Source organism: Meriones unguiculatus, chromosome 20 (genome assembly GCF_030254825.1).
Source record: "Meriones unguiculatus strain TT.TT164.6M chromosome 20, Bangor_MerUng_6.1, whole genome shotgun sequence".
In the NCBI taxonomy this organism is placed as follows: Eukaryota; Metazoa; Chordata; class Mammalia; order Rodentia; family Muridae; genus Meriones; species Meriones unguiculatus.
The window spans coordinates 70,581,129-70,597,132 of record NC_083367.1 but is presented as its reverse complement, the minus strand read 5'-3'; the positions used below and the strand labels follow the sequence as shown (position 1 = coordinate 70,597,132).

The following is a 16,004-nucleotide window of genomic DNA, read 5'->3' as shown; positions in this document are numbered from 1 at the left end:
TTTGGACGTGTTTTGTGCTCAAATAAATCCAGTTAACATGAGCTGACTCAAAAGATCAAAGAAAGTGCACACTGCATTAATACTGATGGGCTTGTTAGTCATTTGTAAGCAGCTGGGGAGTTAATTCTTGATTTTGCATATTAATATGAAGGTGGATTAAACAGTTTTCTACTGGATTGAAAGTGAGTAGAACCTTAGTTATGTTCAAAGTTGGCGGGCTGAGGAGGTGGGAGGTGCTGAGGAGGTGCGCACGCCTTTGATTCCCGCACTGAGGCGGTGAAAGCAGCAGGATTGGTAGTTCAAGACCACCCTACGCTACATGAGATCCCGTTTTGAAAGAGAAAACAAAGATTCCTCTCTGAAAGTGAATGGCATGGGTGTGAACTGCGCGTTCCCACGGAAAGGGCCGCAACGACTGTCCGGAAGTTGACTCCTCCGCCCACCTGACGTCAAAGGCGTGAGCCACCCCGGCAGCTCTGCGGCCCCGCCCCGAGGCCCCGCCCCTAGCCTTGGCCCCGCCCCTCCCCGGGCCGCCACGCCCTCACCTCCCGCCCCCCCCGTGCGAGTGTTGTCCAAGATGGCGGGCGCCCTCTCGGCGCCGCTGCCGCTGCGACTGCTGCTGCTCGTGGCGCTGCCAGCCGCGGGGTGGCTGACCACCAGCACGCCCGGGCCGCCGTCCACAGCCCCGCAGGTAGGGCAGGGCGGGTGCGGCGGGCCGCCCTCGCTGGGACCTCCGGCGCCGGGCGCTGCCCCCGCCCCGGACGGCGGACGGGGCCGGCGGGGCCGCGGGACAGGGCCCCGCAGCCTGGGGACAGGGCCCCGCAGCCTGGGGACGGGGCGTCTCTCCGGGACGCCGGGCTGGCGCGGGGCGGGCGTCCCCGAGCGTACGGCCGCCGGGGATCTCGGGGCTGGATGGCTCCTCCCGGGTCTGAGCCCGGGCCCGGCGCTGCTGGGTCGCCCCGATAGCGGCCGCTCCCCGGGCTGCCAGCCGCCGGCAGGGAGCGCCTTTCCAGGCCGGGGCCACCCGCGCCGGCCGCCCGGACTGTCCCGGGCCGTCCGGGAGAACCGTGGCTTTGTAATCCTCGGGGACTGCCCACTTTTACTCTGTTGCCACGTTTGCCTTTCTTCAGTTGTACAGTAGGAAAGAGTTTGGAGATTATAGAATTCGGGTTTTACCCCAAATGGCCAGAGACTCGGGAGAGGGGCCTTATTTTTCGGTAGGAACACACTAAATACAAAAGTGACTGACATGATAAATGCCACTTTGTTTTTAAGTTTTTACTTGTTGTGGGTGTATGATGTTGGATCGGGGATATGCCAGAGGAGTGGAGGTCAGAGAACAGCCTTGTGGAGTCAGTCTTCTCCATGGTCCTGTTTTGCAACAACCGATTTTGCAACCCCTGAGCCATCTCCGGTTATTCGTTTTACTTTTAATGTTTTAGAGTTATGCTACAACCCTTTTGAGGACAGAAATTACAAACCTTTGGACACATTCTGGGTAGCCACGATCTTTCAGCTCTAAGCACATTTGCATAGGAAATTATACTAGAAACACAGTTGCTTCTGGTAAAAATAGCAACGGTACGAACAAGCACCAAGAAACCGAATAAATATTGGGCGGTTTCAAAGTTATAGAGATATGGGCTATTTCCCCTCTTTTACAATTTTGTGATTCTTTGTCATCATTTATGAACCTAAGAAACATTTGAATCTACCCACACAGTCATAAAAATGTTTCTACTTTCAAGGTCAAGTCCTCAGCACTATGGGCTAACTCCTAGTGACTTCACCATTTCATCTCTCCCTTTCTAGGTCTTTATTCCACTTTTGCAAAGCAGCCAAAACACCCATACACATAAAGGTTAAATTAAGTTCTCAGAGGAAGAAGTGTGACCTGGATCTGAATTTAATGTCAGATGAAAATAAGAATGGAATTCACTTTTTGCAATGAAATCATTCAGAGCATCAGAACTTGGTGGATGCATGCGAGTGTGTACGTGTGAAGTCATTCAAGAGTATCAGAAGGGTTGGTGTGTGCAGGCTCACGCGCATGTGTGCAGGCTCACGCGCATGTGTGCAGGGACGAGCACTCAGAAGTGTGCACGTGTGTGTGCTCGAGACTGATTGTTAGGCTCTACAATGAGGGCTGCTTCCACATCCCTAGCAAGAGCTATACTTGCTTCTGTGGGAAACAGAAACGGTGCACCAGTGTCCTTTGCCTCCTTTAAAGCACGCTTTTGCTAAGCAAATGATAAGGTGTAAATATAGTGAGTTATTAAGGATGGTGTACATTCACTCTTGAAAAACAGAAGCTGTACAAAGATTCTCGGAGGCCTTTTCTGGGCTTGTGGAAGAAAGGTAGTCTCTAATAGAGCCTCCCGAGGCAGGAGAAGGCACAGCAAGGGGGTGTGAAATGCCTCGGTTCACATGTGAAGTCAGGAAATGGGGAAAAGGATTGCTGGTGCGCTGCTGGCTCTCTCCTTTTTCTCTTTATATTCAGTCCAAAATAGCTGGTGATCGGGTGCTGCCCGTACCTTACAGACATACCCAAGGTGGGTTCCCCAGGTGATTCTAAATCCAGTCAGCTTGACAGTGAAGATTGGCTATCACATACCCTGTCTCAGAATAAAAACAAGGGCTGGGGATGGTGTGCTGTGGGGGTGGTGTAGGCATACATTTATACAGAAATTTGTATTTACATTTCTTCATTTTTTCCCTACTTCACCCCAGTCCCTTCTAACACCCCAACACCAGGTAGGATAGAGAAAGGTGTAGTGGGAGAAGGGGTTTCTTGGAGCCAGTCCAATCCTTTCAGGAGAGCTCCAACTTTCTGTCTCACAACAGCAGCCAGGAGCAGCAAGGAGGAAGCAGGAGCAGCCTTGTTCTTGGAGCTCCACACTCTCTGGGCTCTGGCATTTATTCTCTCTCCAGAGTCCTCAGCATTAAACTATCTGCAGCTGACAAAGAGCTCCTCTCGGAACTGGAATGAGGCAAATAGCCTGGTGCTGTAGACTATCTGAATCAGTCTCACATCCCATACCTGGGACCAAAACAAAAACATGTTTATATCCACAACAGGGCAGTGTGCTGTGAGGAGCAGTGTGCCATGGGGAGATGGCTCAGGGGGGAAGGCCACTTGCTGCCAAGCCTCGGGACAATTCACGCAGCCCCGAGTCCTGGACGTACCAGACCTTGGCTAGATCTCAGTACTAACAGGAAGGCTTTTGGTCAACAGTGACAGGTCCTCGTGGTCAGCAGTATCTCTTGAAACAGTGCTTTTCTAACAGAGAGCATGCCAGTGGTAAAGTTTAAGTATCTGGGTAGATTGCTGATTGACCAGACCTTTAGCAACAGCAAAACTGTGTGCTGCAGAATTTACCCAGCAGGCATGCTCAAGAATGGTCAGGGTTTGATAAGAAACCACTGTGTGTGCCAGTGGCAACCAGTGAGCAAACTGCTGATCCGTGCAAAGCCTTGTGTGAGTGACTGCTGCTGCACACAGCAGTGACCTTAATGAAGGACAGAAGCTCCCGTTCAAAGGGTCGGCTTCCACCCAGCTCAGAAACAGAAAGCTAGGCAGCACTCTGTTTAAGGAGAGAACTCCTAAAAGTAAAGTGGGAAACGATTAGAGAGCAGAGCAGGGTTTCTTCTGTGGGTGGGGCAGTGGGCATAAGTGATCTCTGTGTAAACTGCAGCTGTGTGGGAGCCTGTGCCTCAGACACCTTCGAGTGCCTGCACGAGCGCACACACACCACACCCCTAATTAAAAGCAATAGAGATACATTTAAGAATAATAATAAAAGAAGAATTGAAAAGCGAACAGGTTACTCTGGATAAATGGCTCAGCAAGTTAAAGCATTGCTTCAAAGCCTGACAGCCTGAGCTTGATCCCCAGAACCCGAAGGCAGGAGAGAGCAGACTCCCCCAAAATTGTCCTCTGACCTCCACACACACGCTGTGGCATGTGTCCTCATATTCATGTACACATACATAATAGCAAATAAAATTTTAGATAAACCAGATTATTTTCCATTTGTAAACTGTATCTGTCCAATATGTACATTTCTTTTGCAGGATGGTATCAGAATTAATGTAACGACCATGAAAGACAATGGGGAAGTATCTAAAGAACAGGTTTGTCACCTTTTGATTATATTTTTTAGTATAACATTTAGCCAGGAACTTTTACACTTTTACTGATTGTATTAGTCCTTTTTTTTTTTTTTTTTTTTTTTTTAATTCTTACATTGAAATGCCTGAGGCAGGCTACTTTATTGAAAAAAAAAAAAGGAGCTCTGTCAGGCTATATGAGGATTTGCTAATAAGGAATAAGGCTAGGTATAAAAACAGCTCATTTCTGTAATCCCAACATTTTGGAGCAGAACATTTTGAGGCAGAAGGCTTGCCTCAAATTAAAAGTCAGCCTGGGCTTCTTCAGTAGAGAGACTCTCTTAAGAAAGCAAAAACCAAGGGCTGGAAAGATGGCTCACTAGTTAAGAGCACTGGCTACTCTTCAGAGGATCTGGGTTTGATTCCCAGCACCCACATCGCAGCTCACAACCATCTGTAACTGACCTAGGCAGGGTTCTGAGAGGGGTTAGATAAAGAAGATAGAAAAGTTGGGGTCAGGTCTTGCAGAAGCTGTGTCTTATGTCAAGCAAGCTTCGCAAGAAGTACTGTGTCTTGTATGTGGTTTAGGGGAGAAATGGGACGGTGTGAAAGTCTGTCACGCAGAGCACAGCAGGAGGTGAATCAAGCAGTGCTGCGCAGGGCACACAAGCTGTCTCAAGGTGTCAGAGGGTGGGCTTGGGAGATAGCTGTAGCCCTCGGGGTGGGAGGAGTTGAGTTCTCAGAATCAGCAGCCGAATCTCTCCCAAGGCCCTGTCTCCAGCCCATTACTGGCTCTGCCAACCTTGTTCCTTCTGTATGTCAGGGCCTCAGGGAAGGATTTGGATCGGCCTAGCCCTCCATATCTTCACTTCAGAGGACACAGCACCCACTTTGCCTCTCAGGCACCACACAGTGCACACAGACATGCAGGCAGGCAGGACATCCATACAAATAGAATAAAAACAAACACATTTTTTAAAAGAAACCAAACCAAACAAAAGCCTCAGAACCCCAAAGGCTTTTGTTGTTTTGTTTTTGGCTTACTTACAGAGGTTACAGGGCATATTGCTGGTGTTGGCCGTCCTTGGTCTCCTAGAAAATGGCACCACAGTGGGAGGAGCTTCTCAAACATCACCACACTGAGAGACCAAGCTCTAACACCTGCCACACACACACACTCAGATCAAGTGTTTTTGAGGGGAAGAGTTTGTTGTCATTTATAAACCATTGGAATTAATGCATATGCTGCTTTGTTTTAAGGTTGTTCTTAACATAACGTATGAGCGTGGACAGGTATGTGTAAATGGCTCACCTGTAAGTAGTGGTGTAACGCGAATAAGCTGTTGGACATTGATAGGTGAGTACTGCTGGGTTGTTTGCAGCGTTGCTCTGTCTGTAGTAATACAGGTTCACTCTGGTGTGATGGAGTGACACCTTACTTCTAAGGCATTCAAAACTATGCTGGTTGTTCTCCCACAAGACTGGTGTTTACTTTCCTGTAGCTCAACAGGGTAGGAGTGGGCATAGATGTGGGCTAGCGAGATCTCAAATCCTGTACAAGTTCTCACCACAGTTGTAGAAAATAAGCAGATATTAGTTGCGTGTGTGGGTCCTACTTTACTTCTTTTACTCATTTGTCAATAGAATACTATTATTTCTTTTCTTTTTTCAGAAACAGGGTTTCTCTGTGTAGCCTTGGCTGTCCTGGACTTGCTTTGTAGATCAGGCTGGCCTTGAACTCACAGAGATCTCCCTGCCTCTGACTCCCCCACTTCTGAGATTACAGGCGTGCACCACCACACCTGGCCATTTTTCTTTTGACTCTTTAAGGTTTTTTGTTGCTGTTATTTAAAGAATATGGTAATATTATGTTGGAATATACCATTTTTCTTTAATAAAATAAAGGTTAGGGAAGTGTCACTGGTGCTCTGCAGCTTGTGAAAAGCAGTGAGTGATGAGGCCCAGCTGGCACTGAGGCAGGGCGGTGAGCAGGGGTTCATTCAAGCCTGGGGCAAGCATCACTGAGAACATTCTTTGGAGGCTCTTGTTTCTGATTTGCTTTACAGCAGAGGTAGGTGATTAAGGACCAAAGAGTGACCACTCTGTGTGTTTAACACCACACTTTCCGCTGTGGACTCTCTTGCCCTGCAGGATGTGGGGTTAGACATGCCCACCAGGCTGGGCTGAGCACCAGTGAGTAAACAGGCAATTGAAACACGAATTTGTAAGGACCGGAACTTTGATATGCAAACTTATTTTTCCATAGCCAGCCACTGGGCCTGCAGTGGTGGGGGATCACTGAGTTCTTGGGGTTGAAAGCAGTGTGGACAACCTAGTGTGGGAAGGTGCAAACCTCCTGCCCTGGCTCAACAGGGTTTCTCTGTGTAGCCTTGGCTCTGTGGAGTCTGGACTGGATTTCTAGCCAGGCTGGCCTCTAACTCACAGAGGTCCTCCTTCCTGTGCTTCCCTGAGTGCTGAGATTACAGGCGTGAGCCGCTGCGTCTGGCTTTCAAAAACACTTTTTAATGTACTAGAGATAGAGCTCAGTGGTAGAAAGTGTGCCAAGCAAGTGGACAGTCCAGATTCTGTCCTCGGCACCACCACAAACATAACAGAACCACTTAGACAGTAAAGGAGGGTGAGGAGGTGCCTCCCTGGAGGAGAGCTCGTTGACAGTGCCAGAGAACTCACAGCTGCCAGCGCTGGAGTAGAGGGGTCAGTTACATCACAGTGACATGCCCTGCATTCTTGTGAGCATTGTATGGCTGGAGGAGACTTGTGAGGTGACTGTGATAATATGAAGTGGCAAACAAGTTGGTCATCAGGTGTTCTAGGTCAAAGGAACAGCCCTTTAAAGGCTCACGATGACATTTAGACACTGGATGTGCATTGAGAATGTGTATCTATGTGTGCTTCCTTGACAAATAGGCCTCATACTTGAGAGGCAACAAGTAAATGTGCATTTTGGGACAAATTGATTGGTGTGTGTTCCTTTAAAATCTATTTGAAAGGTGTTGTAGGTGGTGTTTAATATTTACTATTGATATATCTTCTGGTAATGCTGCTGTTAGTCCTAAACAGCTGTATACACAAATCACCACACAGACACTGGGATTTCTTTAGTTAACCTAGAACATGATGCTGGGCAATAGTTACTCCCTCCTAAACCTCCAAGCCCTCATAGTTTCCTAACATTTAGATTTCCCACATTATACTTGCTTTTCATGAAATCTCAAGTCTGGTTCATGCTCCATGTCCTCCAAGATCTCTCCTCCAGCTCTGCCCCTAGCTCTCCCCGCCCCTTCTCCTCCCACTCATTTCCTGCCCTCTGGCTCCTCCCTTTGCACAACATTGTGGCTAGTTGTTTTATTTTGGCCTGTTTACACACAGTTGAGACAGGATGCTCAGAGTAGGTATCACAATGCAGTATCCAGATTGAAACCAGACTTGGCGGGGGGGGGGGGGGGGGGGGGGGAGAAATCAGCATTTGAAGGAACAAGGGTAAGGTGTGTACATTTCAAAAGAACATTATATCCACAGAAAGGTTTATGTCATGTGTGGGCAAGTGCCCCCAGAGGCTAGAATGGAACATTTGATCCTATTACAGCCACTTGTAAGCCACCTGCTGTGTGTGCTGGGTTCTGACTTCAGATCCTCTGATGAGTAGTAAGCTCTCTTAATGGATGCACCATCTCCCTAGTCCCTTAATTTGCTTTTTTGAGACAGTTTTGTCATGTGGCCCAGGCTACCTGAGCTATCTCAGCTGCCCAAGTACTGGAGTAATAGGCATACACCACTATTCCTGGAGGCTCTATTCTTTTAATCCTTTTTATTTAGTTTTGAGAATTTCATACATGTATAAATGAAATATGATCATATCTTCTGAATCATAATTGTGGAGGGATAGACCTTACCCTTTCCCACCTCTGTCCTCTCCAGCTCTAAAAAGTTACTGCTGCAAAGGATTGAGAATACTAAAAAAAAAAAAAAAAGCCCTGCACGTGGGCCCTTGTCACTGGCTGGGTCCTATTTTGTGAACATGAGACTTAGTGCCTTGTGTCTTGCTTTCCATCTGTGCTATGTCACTCTTCACTGGCAGCCATTAGGAAACATAGCAGAGGTGCTGCCACTGTGACACAGCAGATTCAGGCTGCAGACCAGCAAGCATTTCCTTAGCCAATGAGTGGATGAAGCAGGAAGGGATTGCCAGCTCATCTCTGCTTTTTATAAACCTGAGACTGTTAAGGTTTATAAAAGGAAGCCAATAAAACATGTTTGCTGCTGTCTTGTTCCAAGTAAATGTCAAAAAAATTATCAAATACAATAACAGCTTTAATGGTGTTTATTGCCCCAAAATCTCAATCTCACTGCTTTTTTTTTTTTTTTTTTAATAGTGAAGAGTGAAAATCTGGAAAATTTGGAGGAGAAAGAATATTTTGGAAGCGTCACTGTAAGGATCTTAGTTCGTGAGTGGCCTCTGACATCTGGTTCCAGTTCACAGCTAATTGTCATTCAAGAAGAGGTAGTAGAGATTGATGGAAGACAAGTAAGTCAATATGCTTGTTAAATGGAGGTTACGTCTGTGTTACTGTGCAGGTTTTGAGTGCTTTTTTTGAATGATGGGTAAGAAGGTGCATGTCTTGGTTACTTTTCTGTTATTGTGGAGAGACACTATGACCAGGCAAGTTGGGAAAGAAAACATCTAATTGGGGCCAGCTTACAGTTTCATCATGGTGTGGCACATGGCAGTAGGAAGGAAGACATGGCTAGAGAAGGAGCTGAGAGCTACATCCTGACCTCCGGTGACACACCCCTCCAACAAGACCACACCTCCTAATCCTTCCCAAACAGTTACAAAAACTGGGGACCAGTCATTCAAACAGCCTGTGTGGGCTGTTCTCATTCAACCCATCACAGTGCACTAGAATTGTCTGGACCTAATCACAAAGCATTTTTGTTACTTTTGCATTCTGCTTTTTAAAAATCTCACATTCATATACCTTTCTATCCTTTAAAATGTGCCAAGCATCAGCATAGAAAGTGAAAGGGCTTAATGGGTTTGGTAGTTGTGCTGCCATTCCTCGGTGCTGTACGGATGAAGGGAAGCTGCTGTTGAAGCTGAGTGGGTGGGAGGAAGGGACAACTGACTGAATAGTTTCTTGGCTACAGAAATTGAAAAGGGAAGTTCACCTTTAAACTCTATGACACTGTTTATAGTAAACAGCACTTATTTTTTCTCTCATAGGCTCAACAAAAGGATGTTATTGAAATTGACATTTTAGTGAAGAACCAGAGAATACTCAGACATTCAAACTATTCCCTTCCCTTGGAAGAAAGCATGCTTTATTCTATTTCCCGAGAGAGTGACATCTTATTTACCCTTCCCAACTTTTCCAAAAAAGGTAGTTTTTAAAAAGTATTTAAAATATTAATGAAATTTTTTTGCCTTATATACTTTAAAAAGTTATTTCTGTGTTTGTTGTGTGTGTGTGGATACCTCTGGAGGCCAGAAAATGGTCAGATCCTGGAGCTGGAGTATAAACTGGGTGCTGGGAACTGAATTTAGGTCCTCTGGACGAGCAGCCAGCGCCCCATCCCCCATATGCTCTTAGGCGTTTCTGCCATTACTTGAAAATGCTGGTATCTATCTTTACTTTGTGTTTGGAAATAGACCTCTTTTAAAAAAAATACTTTGATAATAGGATCAAAGCAGAACATTTATGTTTTCATTGTTTGTTTTTGAGACAGGGTTTCTCTGTTTAGATCTAGCTGTCCTGGAACTCACTCTGTAGACCACTACACCTGGTAGAAATTTTACATTTTATTGCATTTTCTTCCTCCCTTCCTTTCTTTGCTCTCCCCTTCCCTTTTCCTTCCCTCCCATTTCTTCTCCCCTCCCTTCTCCTTAACTCCCCTCCCCACCTCTCTCCTGCCTTCCCTCCCCTCCTCCCTTCCTCTTTTCCTCCCTTTCCCTCTTCCCTTTCTTTCTCCCCTCCCCTCCTCTCCTGCCCTCCTTCCCCTCCTTCTTTCTCCTTTCTCCCCTCCCCTCTTCTTTGTCCTTCCCTCTCCTCCCTTTTCCTTCCTTCCTCTCCCTCCCCATTCTTTCCTTCCCTCTTCTCCCTGTCTTTCCTTTCCTCCCTTTTATCCTCTCCCTTCTTCTTCCTTCCCTCCCCTCTCTTCCATTCCCTCCCCTTTACTGCATCTTCCTTCTCCCCTTTACCCTTCCCTCCTCTCCTCCCCATTTCTAGGCAGGGTCTTGCTCTGTAGCCCAGGCTGGTCTGTACTGTGCTAGGTAGACTATGGTGGCCTTGAATCTGTGCTACCCTGCTTCACAATTCTTGGGTTATAGGTGTAGGCCCCCATTCCTGGCAGAACTTAAAGTTTAGGTTCTCTGTGTGACAGAACTGTAACTTCTGTAGCCCCTTACAGTGGTCTGAGTACATTTCTTCTTCTGTGGTTAACTCAGTAAATGCAATTCTTGTGCTCTCAATGTGAAATACATGTTAGGAGAGTACTCACAGATACTGCTGATGTTCTCTGCTCGGGCTTGCAGAAGATGCCGGCATGCTGCTAGCAGTTTGCTAACTCTGTTCACCCTCATCAGTAGGGAGCACCAGTTCACTGCAGACCACTAGCCATTACCTCACTGGGAATGTGGAAACAACTGTGGATGGGAATGCTTTACCTGGCAAATTGCCTGAGACTCCTCTGAGAGCAGAGCCTCCATCTTCATACAAGGTAAATCAAATGCTTGGTGTTATCTTTAGGTGGTGTTACCATAAGCAGTTATGGTTAAGGTAAAGAAGAAAAATGTATCCTTTAAGATGAGGTAGAAACTATAAAGTAGTGCATCATAGCTGGGCGTGGTGGAGCACACCTGTAATCCCAGCACTTGGGGAGGCAGAGGCAGGCTGATATCTGTGAGTTTGAGGCCAGCCTGGTCTACAGGGTGAGTTCCAGGACAGCCAAGGCTACACAGAGAAACCTTGTCTTGAAATACAAAAAACAGTAGAAGATCATTTTTAACAGTGAATGCGTTATGTTTTTTGTTGTTTTTATTTCAGTTCTCAGCCTAGGCTGTCTTCATCCCCTGAGTGCTGGTACTATCGGTGTGAGTCACCACATTTATTCTGTGTGTACTTGTGTACACACACGTGTTGTGCGTATCACAAGACTACTTTCAGGAGCTGGTTTCCTCCTGTCCCCATGCTGGTCCCGGGAACCATATTCAGGTCATGAGACTTGGCCACAAGTTACTCACTGAGCTCTCTTGCTAGCTATTGTCTTAATCTTAATGTGGTAGTCAAGATGTTCCTATTTTTCTTTTGTAAGCTTCCCGTAATGATATAGTCAGCTCATGACTATCAAGGCCATGGATTTCAGTTGGTTGAGAATCTTCAGTTCCAAAGTTCATTCTCACATCACCCTTTTTTGTTTGTTTGTTTGTTTGTTTTTTTAAGACAGTAGCTCTCTGTGTAGCCCTGGCTGTCCTAGACTCTTTGTAGACCAGGCTGACCTGGAACTCACAGAGATCTGCCTGCCTCCGCCTCCCGAGTGCTGGGATTAAAGACAAGCAGCACCGTGCCCGGCTACATCTCCACTTTTTAAATTATTCAGCTCTCACCTTGTATACACACAGGTGCAGTGTGCCCTCAAGATACTATACAGTGACTGAGTTCGTTAAAATGGTATGTTTGGAGCATACTGGTTAGGTTAAAAATGTGATCTGTAGTTTACTAGTTGTGTAACCTTGGCTCAACCCTAACCTCTTTAACATTTCTCAGGTTAGCCTGTGCTTCCTCTGTCAAGTCCTATACAGTATTCCATCAAGATGCTGTAAGGAATGACAGGTGTTCCATGTGAAATTACATCGACGCCTTCCAAGGGCACTTACGTCACACATGGCGTTTACAGGTAGTTCAGGGAGCGGCTGGCCCCAAGTGGGGAGGGTCTATGCAGGTAGTTCTCTTTGAAGGTCAGAATTGTTGATTTGGGGTTTCTGGAGCCTAGATCAGAGGGAAGTATGTGCTGCGGCACCTCTGTCCCCACCTCCAAGCAGGCCAGCCTCAGAGGGGCCTGTCTTAGCCCATGCCTTCGTGTCATACGTGGTTCCTTTCTTGTTCATATATCGAACCGTGGGCCTTCCCCGCTCTAAGAGCTGTGGCGTTTGTTTCGTTTCCTTGTTCTCTGCCTGCAACAGTGGACAGGCCTCAGTGGTCTGTCAGTTAGCATTAGTTCTCCCTTGATTCGTAAGTAGACAGCAGGATAAACAATGTTTGTGCGTGTGTCTTGGGAACATAATTTTTAAGATTGTAAAACATTTTATTTAGGTACATTTTAAAGTAAAAATTTAATGCCATGTTATATGTCCCATGGTCATCCTGTCCCATCACTGTGGAAACAGCAAAAGTCATTTCTTTCTTTTTCTGAGTTAGTTTTGACACACATGTACCCACTATTATAATCAAAACACAGGTTGTTTCTGTGTCCCATAAACCAAAATATTAGGAAATTTTGCCAGGCATGGTGGCAGAAAACTCACAAAAATACTACACAGGAGGCCGGGAATAGAGATGTCTGCCTTTTATCCCAGCACTGTGGAGGCAGAAGCATCTCTGTGAGTTTGAGGCTGGCCTGGTCTGCAGCGTTGTTCCAGGCCATCACATCCAAGCCTATACAGAGACTGTCTCAAAGGAAAACACATTTAAAAGTCTAGTTTACGAAAAAGGCCTTTCTAATCAAAGCCCTCTTCCCAGGTGATGTGCCAGTGGGTGGAAAAGCTGCAGAGAGCACTGCGGGTTCTGGCCAGCGTGTTCCCGGTGATGTTCATGTTTCTGAATGTCATGGTGGTTGGAGTCCTGGGCGCAGCAGCAGTTATAACTGTGCTAAAGGTGCTTTTCCCAGTATATGAGAACAAGTAAGTGCTTCTTCTTTTCAAGATGTTATTAGTCTTAACTGTTAAAAAGTAGGTTATGTTCACTAAATTTTGTAGTAGAAAGTATTGTATAGTAGAAAGGGTAAGACAGTGGGAGGAAAAGAATAACTTTTTAAGCCCATTTTTCAATTTTAGCAGAATCAGAATATATTTATGTACTACCTGAGATCAAGGTCCAACCATCAACAGAGATGTTGCTAAGTGTTCCTAAAAGCAGAAAATGAACAGGAAAACTAGGAGTGTGTATGGAGTCAGAAAAACCAGTACCAACTAGTCTCAACCCCAGAGCGTCAGTTCAGTTAATGTAAGAAGACCAGTGGGGTCTTGACTGAGCACGATACAAACAAAAACAAAGGCACCAAATGTTCTCCTCCCATTTGTATGGGGCAGGGTCTCATGTGGACCAGACTGGCCCTGAACTTGGCCATGTAGTTGAGGATAGCTTTGGACTCCTGATTCTCCCGACTCTACCAAGAACTGGGATTACAGGTGTGTGCCAGCAAGCCTGCTGGACACTGAGTGCCCTTGATTTCAGGTGATACTTGTGGCCACTGGCAGACAGGTTCTTTCATTCCATTCTACTCTTACTCCTGTCTCTCAGCTCCCACGTTACAGGTCATGAAGTTACATTGCTGAATGGCTAAGATAGGGTTAAAGTGGCCACAGAATTCTGAGCGCAAGAGGCAGAGAGCCTGTACAGATACTCACTGCCCTTCTAGTCCCTCGGAGTCCCTCAGTGTGTTTGGTTAGAGAGAACTTGGTGCCAAGAGTTTGCACAACCTGTGTAAGCCATGAGAGGGAGGGCGGACCGTGGCCGTGAAGAAGGGCTGCTGCGCACCTGTTTCTCGAAGACGTGTGACCCTGGCAGTAACAGCTTACCTTGTATTTCAGAGGAGTTCTTCAGGTGGATAAAATGAATGCTGTGTACGTGGCACCTATCATCTTATATTCAGATGACTCTGAGGAAACAGCAGAAAAACTTAAAGATAAAACCTGTATTTAAAACACCATTTCCAATTATGGACACTCAAAATCAGTCTGTTGTCTCCAGACTTGCCATTTGAATACCATTTTATTTAAATTAATCAGTTTATGTATAGAAATTGCCGAATTCCCAAGACTGTGTGAAAATCAACCTTTACAGTGCCAAGTTATAGCTCACCTTGTTCCACACCTGCGCCAGCTGCTCAGAAGGAACCAGCCAAAATGAAACAAAAGGTGAGACATAATGCCAAGTGCCAGTCACTTCCAGGTGCCTTTGCTGCAGAAATTGTATCTATTTGATTACTATTGTAAGATTTTATAAGAAGCACTTTATGAAATCCTAATTTAAAAGCTGAAGAATTTAATTTTTTTCTACTCAGTACAATGTGCCTTTATATCACATACATGACTCAGCATAAAAATCACTAAAGTGTATCATGACTTGTGCCTGTACCAAAACTGCTTATCTTGAATGCACCAGGATTTATAATAGTGACATGTTCTCACTCTAAAATAAACCTTTTTTTTAAGAAAAATAATCGCTTCCTTTTTAATTATGTGCATGGAGCTGTGGGTGTGTGTACATGAGTACAAATGCCTTTTGAGACCAAAACAGGGACATTTGACTTGAGAACCAGACTTAGGCGGTCTGGAAGGACAGGAAGTGGCCTGAACCACTGAGCTGTCTCCCCGACCCCGTTTAATAGGACAGAAGTGTAGCCGCTTGGGCTCCAGTGCCCCTAAGTGAGAGTTACCTGTAAGTGTAGTACAACTCCCGTCACTCACAGGGCTGAAACGGAGGCGCAGCTCTTTCCAGGGTGCTGTCATAGAATTAGCTGTGGCCTCAGCCGTCCGGTTTTAAGGACAGTGTATTTATAAGCATGTTTCACATCTTGTTTCCTAGCTGTCACTCAGACTGGCCTATTTCAGTAGTGTAATCTGGTACATACAACTTACTTCTTCCATGTGGTATTTTTTATTGTTTCATTTAAAGAGTTTTGAAAGCCAGATATGGTAAAACCCATCTGTGGTCCCAGTGCTTAATGGCAGGAGGAAGAGCTCGCCGGGCTACAGAGTGAGACTGTTTCAGGTTTTTGGTTGTAACCCATTTGTAAAACATGGCCCAAGAAAGTACTTGCTGCTTGCTGCAGTTTTGATTTTTTCCTCCTTCCTACCAATGGTAAGGATTAGAACCCTGGAAAACACTACAGTACTGAGCTATAGCCCCAGGCTGCTAGGGAGAGCAATGAGAGGAGGGAGGATGACAAGCATGACAGTAAAGTTTAATCTTGTTGGCTTTTGATAATTTTTAATTAAATTTATACTTTCTATATTACAGTGTATTCACTTTGTATCCCAGCTGTAGCCATCTCCTTCATTCCCTCCTAACCCTCCCTCCCTCATTTCCTCCCACACCCCTCTCCAAGTCCACTGATAGGGGAGGTCCTCCTTTCCTTCCTTCTGACCCTAGCCTGTCAGGCTCTTGATAATTTTTGTATGTGGTCCAGGCTGGTCTTAGACTCACCGAGTCGTTAAGCACGACCTTGATCTTGGATTCTCCTGCACGGGGGGTTACAGACAGGTAACACTGTACTTGGTTGGACGCAGAGCTGGAGACCAAACCTAGGGCTTCATGCTCGCTAGGCAAGAACTCCTATCGAATGAGCTATAGCCCTAACTGGATTGGTTTTTAAAAATTTCTTTCAAGAGAGGGTTTATTTGTGTAATCCTATCTGTCCTGTAATTCGTTTTGTAGGCCAGGCTGGCCACAAGCTCACAGATCCACCTGCCTCTGCTTCCCAAGTGCTAGGATTAAAGGTGTGTGCCACCACTGCCTGGCTTAACTGGACTGTGTGTATACATGTGAAGAGCTCCTGAAACTTGGGTTATAGTAGGTTTTGGACCACCTGAAGTGGGTGCTAGGACCCAAACTGAGGTTCTCTATAAGAGGAGACTGAGTTCTTAACCATCTCTC

General features: G+C 46.0%; 1 protein-coding gene across 2 annotated transcripts; it reads left to right on the top strand.

Moving 5' to 3' along the window:
* Positions 1 to 546: 546 nt before the first annotated feature.
* Positions 547 to 14,568, top strand: Ginm1 (glycosylated integral membrane protein 1). 2 transcript variants are annotated; one of them, XM_021660771.2, is made up of 8 exons: positions 547 to 691; positions 4,075 to 4,134; positions 5,371 to 5,467; positions 8,505 to 8,656; positions 9,356 to 9,512; positions 10,718 to 10,848; positions 12,867 to 13,027; positions 13,937 to 14,568. In XM_021660771.2, exons 1-8 carry the CDS (start codon positions 578 to 580, stop codon positions 14,046 to 14,048), a joined length of 984 nt encoding a protein of 327 aa, XP_021516446.1. In that variant the 5' UTR covers positions 547 to 577; the 3' UTR covers positions 14,049 to 14,568. The 2 variants fall into 2 exon arrangements, with proteins under 2 accessions (XP_021516446.1, XP_021516445.1); XM_021660770.2 differs by having other exon boundaries at positions 10,715 to 10,848.
* The last annotated feature ends 1,436 nt before the right edge of the window (positions 14,569 to 16,004 follow it).

What these genes read in the sequence shown, in the direction of transcription:
- Ginm1 (XM_021660770.2), top strand. Translation starts at nt 578, where the DNA reads ATGGCGGGCGCCCTCTCGGCGCCGCTGCCGCTGCGACTGCTGCTGCTC. An exon ending in TCCCAACTTTTCCAAAAAAG is followed by an intron (nt 9,513 to 10,714) that starts GTAGTTTTTAAA and finishes CACCCTCATCAG; the next exon opens with TAGGGAGCACCAGTTCACTG. An exon ending in TTCCCAGTATATGAGAACAA is followed by an intron (nt 13,028 to 13,936) that starts GTAAGTGCTTCT and finishes CTTGTATTTCAG; the next exon opens with AGGAGTTCTTCAGGTGGATA.